Source organism: Primulina tabacum, chromosome 16 (genome assembly GCF_025594145.1).
Source record: "Primulina tabacum isolate GXHZ01 chromosome 16, ASM2559414v2, whole genome shotgun sequence".
NCBI lineage: Eukaryota > Viridiplantae > Streptophyta > Magnoliopsida > Lamiales > Gesneriaceae > Primulina > Primulina tabacum.
In genome coordinates this window covers 4,366,552-4,378,955 of record NC_134565.1, presented here as the reverse complement: position 1 = coordinate 4,378,955, position 12,404 = coordinate 4,366,552, and the positions used below count along the sequence as shown (strand labels likewise).

The 12,404-nt window shown below is 36.7% G+C and overlaps 1 protein-coding gene across 2 annotated transcripts; it reads left to right on the top strand.

Annotated features, from left to right (window-relative positions):
• The first annotated feature begins 4,368 nt into the window (after positions 1 to 4,368).
• Positions 4,369 to 9,616, top strand: LOC142528841 (zinc finger CCCH domain-containing protein 67-like). 2 transcript variants are annotated; one of them, XM_075634060.1, is made up of 6 exons: positions 4,370 to 5,093; positions 6,167 to 6,232; positions 6,588 to 6,707; positions 7,055 to 7,330; positions 8,806 to 9,084; positions 9,273 to 9,616. In XM_075634060.1, the coding sequence occupies exons 1-6, from the start codon at positions 4,470 to 4,472 to the stop codon at positions 9,453 to 9,455; spliced, it is 1,548 nt and encodes a 515-aa protein (XP_075490175.1). In that variant the 5' UTR covers positions 4,370 to 4,469; the 3' UTR covers positions 9,456 to 9,616. The 2 variants fall into 2 exon arrangements, with proteins under 2 accessions (XP_075490176.1, XP_075490175.1); XM_075634061.1 differs by lacking the exon at positions 6,167 to 6,232 and having other exon boundaries at positions 4,369 to 5,093.
• Positions 9,617 to 12,404: the final 2,788 nt, after the last annotated feature.

Genomic DNA, 12,404 nt, shown 5'->3' with positions numbered 1-12,404 from the left:
CATTTGTTCCTGAACCTATGCTGAACGCGTGTTGGGATCATTACATAAAACAAACAAACTTCCATGTAGACTTAATCCTAATTAACCATAATTCTTTCTGAGTAATTTCTTCACCTTCCCTAGCTAGAGCTCCGACACCTTTTAACAGGCTTAAAAAGATTTTGTGCACATTATATTGTCTAGATATTGTAACCCAAGCATGAAGACCAAAGTGGTGCACAATCGAAGGATTGTCGAAAACATTTCTCGCCAGGGTAGTCTTGCTGATGCCACCCATCCCAACGACCGAGAGAATATGGAGATTTGATTCATCTCCGGTGAGTGTTTCCATCATTTGAATCAAATCGTTATCTAATCCCAGCATAGTATTAGATGCACATCTTAACGAAGAACCAGAAGTCGCAACTCTTTCTTTTGGCTGCTGCTTAATATTTATCCCTTCAGTATCCTTAATATCCATCACATATGTCTTCATAAAACAAATTTCTTCTATTACTTTCTGCAAATCTTGACAGAAGAGAGCGGAGCTCCTTTCGCTTTCAGTTTCGGAATTTTCAAGAATTTGATCCACCACACGACTTTCGATGATATCTTCTGCTGCATATGCTGAGCTTACAATATTTTCCTCCAATCCTTGAATCTCTGCTCCCCTTACTAGCGAAAATACTTCAAGAAAATCTTGCAGGGAAGTGATATTTTCAAGAAGATAATCGATTTGGGCTTTGTCAAAAACATCCCTTTGATGTGGTGACTGTTGCAATAACTGGTCAAGAGTTTGTCCGAGAGAGGAGATGCATAAGCTGCCATTGTTGATTTCTCACTGCCCAAAATTAATCTGTAATTTCTTGCACTGGCGTTGACTTACCATTGTACAAGAGCTACAGCCAAATACACTGGCCCAATTTATCATTTTTGGAAATATATTCTTCTTATTAAATAAATAATATACATTATTGATATTCTAATAAGATATATTAGATAATTTAAAATTTAGTGATTTGAGAAAATACCAAAAAAATACACGTGTTTTTCATCTCTAAACTTAATTAAAAACATATATATATTCCGTAATTTGATTTAAAAAATTAAAATAATAACTTGGGTTTCTTTTTAATTTTATCTCGAGTTTTTCCCATTTCTTTAAAAAAAAAACAGAAGGGTTGTGGTTTTTCTTTTACTTTTTTTTCCTCTAACTCTGAATTGGTTCACTACAGCCTACCAATGGAATTGATCCAAGTATTGGTATTTTCTCCAACACCATATGTTTGACTTCTCTCGCGCAACTTAGGTCGTCTCTTTTTAAGAAAAGTTACATGAAAGGGGTTACGACGATGGGTAGGCTTTTATTAAAAATTTCATATTCAATGGTGTTAAATCGACGTTTAATTCCCGCCATCATTATTCAAAATTGCTCTCTTTCAAGAAAAACTTGACACAATGGTGGGCTAAACTATTTTATTACTTTGTTTCTCACACACGCACGCACGCACGCACGCATATAATTACATCAGATAAAAATTAAACTTTTGTTGTGCTCGAGAAACTTCTTTCAGAAAATTATTTCAAAATCATCATGTCTGAAAAATCACAGTTAAATCGACAACATCATTAAATTTTTTTAATTTAACTACCAATTAAATTTAATACCTAATGTCTAACACCTAAATAATTTCATGTGGTCTAAGTGGATTTTTCATTTAATTTTCAAGTGTTACAAGAAATATGGGATACAGCAGGAAAAATGTATCCAGATATTGGAAAATCGTCTCAATTCCTTGAACTTCGGACAAAAATAAAAGATATCAAGCAGAGGGAGAATTTTGTCACCCAATACTTCTCTGACCTACATGATATTTTGCAGGAATTAGACTTGTTCGTTGAGGAATCAACATTGTATTCCACCTGCTGTATCAAGGTCCGGCTGTCTCGGGAAAAAGAACGAGTCTTCGACTTTCTAGCGGGCATCAACAACAACCCGATGATGTCCGTGGTTGAGTGGTTGCTCGTGATCCATTTCCCTTGCCTGAAGATACATTTGCTGATGTTGGGTGTGAGAAAATGCATAGAAAGGTGATGCTTTCTGATGATACGTCATCCCAACGCTCTGCCCCCTGATGTCTCTGCCCTTGTCACTCACAAGATGTCACCCACTCTCACGTCCCGAGATCGCGACGTAGCATCTAAATTGTTTAACAATTTAGATATTGTAACAATAAGTCTCATAAGCGATAACTTTATCACCAGCCCTAAAACATGTCTTCTTCATCATCCTCTGCTTCATCTTCATTCTTATCTGGTGAGGAAAGTAATGGGTGAGCGTTTGGGAAAACACACGGTAGGTGAGAGAAGTTTGTACACCCGAATAACATAAAATACATATATACATAATTGTGGATGCTACACGTCGTATTGAAAGATATTATAAACAAAACGTGAACACATATAATGCACTGAAATTTCATCTCATCATGCATGTTTCATTATTGGGAGCCATATATTACGGTTTTATACCCATTATAGAGGGTTATAAATTACGATTTTATTCCCACAGCAGAGGTCCATATCTTATTATATAACTTTTAATTTCAATATCAAATCATAACAGTGCCCTTTCAAAATTTCAAGCATATCGAATGAATCTAAGGGAGTGAATGAAACACATACAAATCAAAGGTAATATGATGTACGATTGAATTTTTAAAACAAAAACATCAATGTTTAAAACATAGACAAGTCTACTTATAGAAAATATATATATATTATAAAAACTCACTTACCTTTATCTTTAGTATTACTAGAAAAATACGAAAACAAAAGAAGAATAACACAATAACACTTCAAAACGCAACATCACTTTGACAGGAAAAAAAATCGCCCAATGTGTAGTTCAAAAACTCGACTTTTGCACTAAGTAATCTCGAAAAGTGGCAAAACTTGTGGAAGAATAACCTCAAAAATTTGATGCTTGTGAGAGTATTAATTTCCAGTGAAGGGTCTAGAATATTTATATGGAGGCTTGCATTCTTGTGTTGCCTTAAATAGTTCACTCTTGCAACGGTAATCAAATGTTGACTCTTGGTAATCAAGTCATTCCATCTTAGTAGTGGTGATCTTTTTTTAGCTCTATCATGCATTAAAGGGGGCAAATTTTGGGTCCAAAAAGTCTTATTTGATAGGTTGCATGCAAGTGGTTTCTTGGGCTCAATGCCCTTACAAAAGACTTGACGTGAGCACTGTAAGCGCCGATGCCATATGGAATCCCCGGAAGCAAGACGATGCACATGTGGTTCAGCCTCAAATCGCCTAGGATGTTCCTGGACAATCTGGCATGTCAAAACCATTCACCAATGATAAAATTGAGCAGAATGAACAGTATTGACAATTCCTCTGTTAGATGTCCTCAATCCTGCAAAAAAATCTCATGTCATTCATGCTCAATGACCCAATCTGGTATGACTTTTTCGGCCTTTTCCTCAAAGTATGTTGGATATTGGATTGTTGATTCTGGTGCTTCAGAACACATGACACCCACTTCCATTTTTTTTTTTTTTGCACCATTACTACTTATTCGAGTCCCACCTTTGTAAAAATTGCAAATGGATCTTTGACTCAAGAAGTTGGTTTTGGTAGCACTCGTCTCTCAAAGGATTAATCCATAATTTTGTTTTTCTTGTTCTTTCCTTGACATGCAACCTCATTTCTGTCGGTAGATTCACACTTGATAATAAATGTGTTGCCAAGTTTGTGCCTCTATCGTGTCAATTTCAGGACCAACTATCGGGGAGGATGTTGGTCGTGCTAGAATTCACAGTTATCTTTACTATCTTCGGGATGTTCCGTTTGAAGGTCTTTCTATTGCAGTGTCTAATATTGCATCTACTTCTGTTTCTAGGTCTAGGAAAATAATGTTATGGCATCATCGATTGGGCCATCTCAGTTTTTTTGTATTTAAGATGATTGTTCTCATCTTTATTCAATAATAAACAACTTGGTTCATTTGATCGTGATATTTGTCATTTGACTAACCAAACACATTCTCTGTTTCTACCAAAATCATATACACCATCCGCACTATTTACACGGAATCATAGTGATATAATGGAAAGTGGATAGAAGAAAGCAAGAGATGTTGAAAATAATTATAGAATATCGTGTTAGTTCAAGATTTAGTAAGTACGAAACGAAAGATTTCATCTTTTTAAAAAAATTAATTGTAAAATGTGTAAATATATATATATTTTTATATGATCTAAATCTATCTAAATTTTATAAAAGTATGTATTTATGCAAAAAAAAAATTTGAGATTTGAAAATCTTATTGTTTGTTTTTTTTTTAAAAAAAAAAACCTTTTAATGACAGTCGATTGTCACACCAAACTCGTTCCAATCTGACCTTTCAACAAACACTTGCAAAGTTGTGGAAAGGTTAAATTAGGGTTTTTTTGGGGTTCTAATGTTGAGGGACCACCATGGCTGATTCATCATCAACCTCCGAAGAACCCCTAATTGAAAAGTTGGGGTTAGGGCTTTTGATCCCTGATAAGGACCTATCGGATCCGGTTGCCCCCCGTCTATTGGATGTTGAGGTTAAGCGTTCCGAGTCGCCGAAAATTTCCCCTGATGGGGACAATGATTCACCAACGAATGGCATGGTGGAGGTGATGGACGATGTTGATAGCGACTCGGAGGCTCAATTGCTTGATTCCATTGAAAGGCAGGTGCGTCAGCTGACGATTGAGCAGGCTGAAATCGAGGCGGGCCTTGAGAAATTGCAACACGTTGGAGGCTGGGAGGAGAATGGTGTGAAAATAGAGGAGAGGGAGTATGCTGACGAAGAAAAGGATGAACAGGAAAAGGAGATTAGTGAGGAAGAAAATGGGGACGAAGAGGGTGATGAGGAGAATGCTGATGTACATTTACCGGGAGCGAGTCCGTTCAGGGGAGCGAGATATAATAATCTAAGTGGTGGTCGGAGGTATGTTACCTATCCAATTAGACCTGATGCGGAGGATTGTGTGTATTACATGAAATACTGGTCCTGTAAGTTTGGATCTAATTGCAAGTTTAATCACCCTCCGAGGAGAAGGAATCAGGTCAGTTTTCTAACAGAATGTCTGTGATTGTGTGCGGAAGAGAAGAAATATGTGGATCTTGGTTGTTGTTTATTTGATTGTTGCTAATGGTTGGTGCATTTTATGAGATTGAGTAATTGAAATCTACTTGGTAGCACTTAATTTATATTTTTGCTAGGGAATGGCATATGATGGCACACTTGTTCAGAAGAACTTGATTATTGTAGAATATTGTTTTATGGGATGGATATGTTCATCAGTACTTTGCATCTATAGTGTTATTCCCATTTGAGTTGTATATATACATGTAGCTGGATGGATATGTTCATCAGTAATTTGCATCTGTAGTGTTATTTCGTTTTTGGTTATATATATTTATAGCTGGTGAATGGTCGCCCAATAATTCTTTCTGCTATTGAAAGTGATGGCATGACCCTATACCCTCTTTGATTTTGATTATAATGTTTCTCTTGCTTACCTTTTTGTCTTATGATATCGGGCATAGCAGCATAGCTAGTTATGTCTTTTGAGTTTGAGATGGTTGAATTGCTGCATTTATAAGGGCTTGCTGGAAGTCTTACAAAAGGAATATAATATTATGGCCATAAAAAGGTTATACGGTCTGGAAGACCAGTGCATAGATCCGTCCCGATCCTAGCCTACTTGACTACGTTCCCATTTCTCCAAAAATGGTTGAATTTTATTAGTCATTTGTGAGTTTGGTCAATCTTATAGAGGAAATCATACTTTGAATATTTTAGCTACTTGTAAATTTGTAATGATGTGCATACTGCAGTAGCCTGTGCCGTTTTTTTCCTGTTGCAAATTTCTTTGTAATGTCAAAACTTGGTTAGTAGTTTGAAGATCGGGTTCTAACGCGCTCATTTATGCATAGCATGTGCTAACTTGAAATTCTTCTCCAGGGTTTTCTTACTGAGAAAGAAAGTTAAATATCATTGCTAAGTTGTAGATGGACTTTGTCCCAGCTTCATTATTCAGTGTTAATTGTTTGTCTGTCTCAAATCCTTCGAGGTACTGGAGGTTATTACTTTCACTCGTTGATTTTCTTTTCTCCTAATGATTTGATAATGCAGGGCATTAAAGAGAGAGTGAAGACCGGAGAAGAAAATTCTGAGAGGGAAGGACAGATAGAATGCAAGGTTTATTGTCAATGATATTTTTTTTCCTGGTCATAGAGCGATTCATTTCTTCAAAGCATATGATTTTTTTGGCACTTGGCAAGACCTCAATTTCGATTTTCTTACTGCAATTTCTCCTTGATACGTCGTGGTATAAGAATGCTAGATGTCCCTTAATTCCTGATCCTTACAGTGTCCCTTGTTATTTCTTGGTTTGCTAATTTCTGAGTCATATCAACATACCTTTCCTGATAACCATTATCCTTGATATTTTCAGCATGTTAATGACTGGTGTTTCTGGTGACATGTCATTCCAGCTTGACTGCTTATGTATTTTTGTTTGTCTGAGGCAAAAGCGTACTTTAATTCTTTGCAGTATTACCTGTCTGAAGGAGGATGCAAATATGGAAAAGATTGCAAATACGTTCACGGCACAGACCGGACCTCCATGTCTCATACTCTGGAGTTAAACTTTTTAGGACTGCCGATTCGACTGGTATAGCTCTCTCATTCTCGTAATTTGAAACTGGTGTTTTTCTAATGAATGCGCTGATCATTTTTCCTCCTATGCAGGCTTTGGGTTAATTTAGATTTTTAAATGATCTTCATTGACTTGAGATAAACTAATTAGTTTTGATTGGCTAAATTATTTAGATGTCATTTTCCCCCTGATACATAGAAATGGGAACAGTAGAATTTTAGCTATGTATTTCACGGAATCAGAGACTTGGTACAAATAATCCACCTATTAAAATTGCACATAGTTTTGATCTTATGTAAGTTACAATTCAACATTTTGTATCTTTGGCGTGTCCAAAGTAGTAATGGTTTTCTTTCATGCAGGGAGAAAAGGAGTGTCCATACTACTTGCGCACTGGGTCCTGTAAATATGGGCCAACTTGCAGGTTTCATCATCCAGAACCTACAGCCGTGACAGTAGGTGACTCACCTTCTGGATTTAGCAATGGTGGATCTCTTCCATCACAGCATATTTCCACATCTTCTGTCTCCTCGTGGTCTTCTCCAAGGACCTACAATGAGGCATCTCCGTTTCTACCTTATCCTCCGCACCACCAAGGCGCCGCCCCTACTACGAATTCTGAATGGAATGGGTATCAGGTAATGTATTACCTTTTGAGTATTCACATATTTGTATGGACCACTGTTTTCTTTGTTCTTCTTTTGTTATAAATTAGGTTTATTATTCATGGAAAAGATGTTTTAGAGATTAATCAAAATTTCACTCCTTGTCATTTTTAATTTTGTCTAGGTATGATATTTGAGTTCTCACTCTAGCTTTCTTTTGGGCAGTTGGTGTTAACGTATAGCTTTCTTCTATCTCTATGTCTGATTGATTTTTAAAATTACAGCATTTTTCTCTAACATTGAATAATATGTGGAATATTATAGATGGTTGTCACTTGTCCATTACTTTTTATCCACCTGCTGAAGCATTTACTCAGATCTGAATTTGTAATAGATTCCAGATCAAACCTATCTTGTCCTGATTTCCATGGACATGTGGTTGGGGATAATATATTTTCCTTACGATTTTGTTTTTCCCTTTGCCCCTCATCTCTCTTTTATGTTTTCGAGTGCTAGGAGGGGATGCCACTGTTTATTTTTAAAAAAGATCATTTACTATAGGTTGTTTGTATGAACATAAAAGAGGAAGACAAGGAATTGTTGAACCACCAATCACTGTTAATGTAGGCCCAATTCTATTTTTGTCTGGTGGTAAGCATAGATGAATCTTTAAATATCCCAGGATTGTTTAAATTTCAAATCTATAGTTTGATCGAGTAATTTAAATTCTTGAGTAATTAATTCTTGAGTAATTTTTCTGTACTTCTGTAGTATTATCGATGAAGATGGTTTAATATTTGTCATTGATGATTCTGTTTAATACCATTTCCTTCATATTTTTTGCTCCATTTGAAGGCTTGTTTTATAACTTACACATTAAATTGTAAATGTGAAACTTGTTAGCAAAGGCTTCATAATTAAAGCTTTGAGGCTGGTCTTCGACTCAAAAGAATGAGACGAGTTCTAGCATGACTTGGAACTTATTTTAAATGCCTCAAGTATTCTTTTTAAAATTGTCTTAGCTCCTTAAATGATTTAATTTGTTATTATATGCAAAACAGCAAAAGTTAAAATGATTTGTCAGCGTGCCACATCTTGAGAGCTATCTATTATATGTTTTCATGGAGAGAAACTTGCCAAAGATTTTTCAAGTTTACACTGAACGCTGCGTGCCTCTTTCAGACCAATTCTTAGTCAAAGAAAAAGTAAAATATTCACCTCATTTTTGCTAGATAAATTGTCTTAAATGATGTTGCTGGACTAACTACAAAGTGTGGTGCTATGTTACCCCAATATGGTAATTGTAAGATGGATGGTTCTATCGTCATTCTAAAGATGACATTTTGATATGTATAATGCTCACTATTCTTGTTCATATCGACTCTGTTTTCCAGGCTAACTAGCTAGCTTATAAGTTTATTTATTTTGGGCATCAAAATCTTCCGTGTATATAAGATAGATGCTCATTGTTTCTTATCCGTTCCTTCCTTTGTTTTGATTTATTTGAGGCTGCTGCTTACCCAACATCTGAGAGGAGCCTACCTACACCTCCAGCTTTTGTCATAAACAATCTGCCCACTGAGTTGAACTTCCCCATGCAACGACAACATGATTTCATAGTTGATGAATATCCGGAACGACCGGGTGAACCTGAATGCAGTTACTTCTTGAAAACTGGAGACTGCAAATACAAGTCTAGTTGCAAATATCACCACCCGAAGAATCGTACATCAAAAGCAAAGACAAACTCATATGTTCTCAATGATAAAGGCCTGCCCCTTAGACCTGTAAGTTTGCATTGTAATAGTTTATCGTGTGCCTGCCGCTTTTAAGGTGTTTGCAAACTTTTATTTCTCCATCTGTTAAATTATTTTCTTAACATGTATTGGACTTGGAAGACTCAAGGTTAAAGAAAAAAATTATTGACCAGATAATACGTGTCAAATGTTTTATAACTATGTTCTCGATAATGCAGGATCAGCCCATATGTACACACTATCATCGCTATGGCATCTGTAAGTATGGACCGGCTTGTAGATATGATCACCCGTTGAATCCCAGAATGTTTCCGCTTCCTTTTGATCAGAGACCTTTTGGTGACTTGAGAAATGTTGATGGAGCTGCAAAGTTTAGGCAAGGAAATGAAAGCAGATCTTGAACGTAGCTACCTAATATTAGCATAAGAAATGTTCGAGGTTTTCTGGTAGTCATCAGGATTTAAACTTCTTCTGAACTTTGTTATGAATCTGAACTAAAAATTTTAGACTTAGACATAATATTTCGTGTTAATGAAAGCGCAAGCGGGTATTTGAGGGATTCTTTGGAAGTTCTTTTCCTTCTAATATTTTGTCTATATTGTTAAGTTGACGCCCATTTCGTATCCTCTTACCAATGTGCTGTAAAATTCTCTGGTAAGGGGCAAATGCAATGCATGCCATTTGATAAAGTACATAGATAGGATTGATTTGGAATCTATTACAAATTCAGATCTGAGTAAATGCTTCAGCAGGTGGATAAAAAGTAATGGACAAGTGACAACCATCTATAATATCCAGCATATTATTCAATGTTAGAGAAAAATGCCGTAATTTTAAAAATCAATCAGACATAGAGATAGAAGAAAGCTATCCGTTAACACCAACTGCCCAAAAGAAAGCTAGAGTGAGAACTTAAATATCATACCTAGACAAAATTAAAAATTACAAGGAGTGAAATTTTGATTACTCTCTAAAACATCTTTTCCATGAATAATAAACCTAATTTATAACAAAAGAAGAACAAAGAAAACAGTGGTCCATACAAAGATGTGAATACTCAAAAGGTAATGCATTACCTGATACCCATTCCATTCAGAATTCGTAGTAGGGGCGGCGCCTTGGTGGTGCGGAGGATAAGGTAGAAACGGAGATGCCTCATTGTAGGTCCTTGGAGAAGACCACGAGGAGACAGAAGATGTGGAAATATGCTGTGATGGAAGAGATCCACCATTGCTAAATCCAAAAGAGATGGACAGCGGTGATGTCGATGTCATCATCAAGATGCAGAGGCATTTGAGGGAACACCTTGAAATACTTCAAAACGAGTTTAACAAGCTGGTCTTAAACGCAGAAGTTGCGGGAAGACTACAACAAGCCGATAAGAGAACTGTCTCTGATCGAATCACAGGATGTTTACAGGCATATACTCAGTTATGGTCTGTAATACAAAAGCATATCCTCCAAGGCATTGAGAAGCCATTGGTTTCCCAAATGGAGAGTTTTCGAGTACATGACTCTATACCTGGAGCAGGAGATTCAAATACCCCTAGCACAAGTGTTAAGTCGGGATCATCTCCAGATGAGTCGGCTGAAACAAAAATTGAGACTCCAGATCCTTATCTCGAGTCCTCAAGTCAACCCTTCACCTCGGGGATTGAAGAGGGAAAGATCAACTTTAGACCTAAAACTGACAAGGGTAAATCTAAGATTGATACCAATGAAGCTACAATTTCTCCATTACATGTGTACCAACAAAATTGGGAGAAATTGAAAACCAGAATAGGCATTAACCCAGCCACTATCAGGGTTGATGTTGCAGGAAAATATCCTAGGATATGGATGAAATCGAATTCATATCCAAAGGAGGTCAAAGCTTGGTATGAATTTGAGGCTCTTGCCTCAGTTTATACTACATCACCCAGCTTCTCAGAAATTTCAGGACCACCTAAATGGATCCAGGAAGCTGTTAATGAAACTTGGGCGAATAATGATTATTTGTCCAGAGGAGATATTCTGGAGCTGTATTTTTTCAGTGCAACACCAGAACCAGCAGGGAAAGGCTCACACGAAGCCTTTCATTTCATCAAGCTAAGGAGGCCAAATATGAATGCTCAGAAATTCATGAAGGATCCTCCTACAAACGAAACACCCCTAGTTTCTTCACTTAATGAAGATGACATCTCTGCCATGAGAGCATGTGGATTTTGGGTCTGTCTAATCGAGATGGACAAAGTCAAGTATCCATTCAAATTTTATCAAAATTTTGTAAATGGATCTTTCCTGTTAAATACAATGACGGGAAAAACAACAGGTTTTGCAAAAGACATATTTGAAAAGAAAAGAAATCTTCTGTGGAACATCAAGCTGCCGGCAAGCAAAGAAACTCGCCGAAAATTCTGCAATATGGCGCATGTGAGAAAGATGGTCGGAGAACATCTGCCTAGAATGTCAAAACCAGAAAGAACCGGAGTTTGGTAAAGGATTCAAGCCGAGATATGATCGGAAACACTTTACCGATACCAGTACAAGTGGGGATGAACCACAAGCACGTTTTCCTCAGGGATACAAAAAGCCAAAGATTCCCCGACAAAGATAAAGTATACATTTGATCATCCCACTAAAAAAGAAAGGACCACCATGTGAGTGGAATACAAGGACCACCAATAATCGATGGTAAAGGACAAAAGATCGTTGGATTCTCTATCTTTAAAGATAAAAGAAATCCAATAAACAGACAAGAAACTTTAGACCCCAAAAATCATCTATAAAAAGAAGTAAAAACGTGTTGGAACTTTTCAAGTTCGCAATCTTGATTTTGATGTTGACAAAACTTGTTATTGTGTTTCTAACATATTTACTCAAGTGTGAAGTTGCAAACACAAGAAGCAAGCTGAAACTGAATTTTGCACAAACTGAATTTCTGGCGAGCTTTGGTATTTTGATGATATCTCTCAACTGGATTATCCAAATGACAATCCGCCAACTGGTCTGATTAGAAAACTCAATTTGGAACAAATCGTATTTCACATCAGTTGGGAAAAATCGGATGTTATCATGGTATAACTGATCGCTCAATTACCGAACTGAGCACACGAAAACAGCAATCGGTTGAGTTTGAGTAGCTGCGGTATTTTGGTCATATCTCTCAGCTCGGTTATCGAAATGAAGCGGTTTAGTATGCGTTGGAAAGATAAGACGATGATCTACAAATCATCTTCAGAAGTCAAAGTCTGAATCAAAGCTTAAGATGCTGATAAATGACGATGAAGTTACTGGTTCTGCACAAACTGAAATCAGCTAGGCTGATTTCAGCACACCAGCTGAAACTGAACCAACTGAACCAACTGCTG

Bases quoted from the DNA above. Each gene is read 5' to 3' on its own strand.
- LOC142528841 (XM_075634060.1), top strand. From the start codon at position 4,470: ATGGCTGATTCATCATCAACCTCCGAAGAACCCCTAATTGAAAAGTTG. The intron at 6,233-6,587 runs GTTTATTGTCAA...AATTCTTTGCAG, and splicing joins AAGGACAGATAGAATGCAAG to TATTACCTGTCTGAAGGAGG. The intron at 7,331-8,805 runs GTAATGTATTAC...GATTTATTTGAG, and splicing joins CTGAATGGAATGGGTATCAG to GCTGCTGCTTACCCAACATC.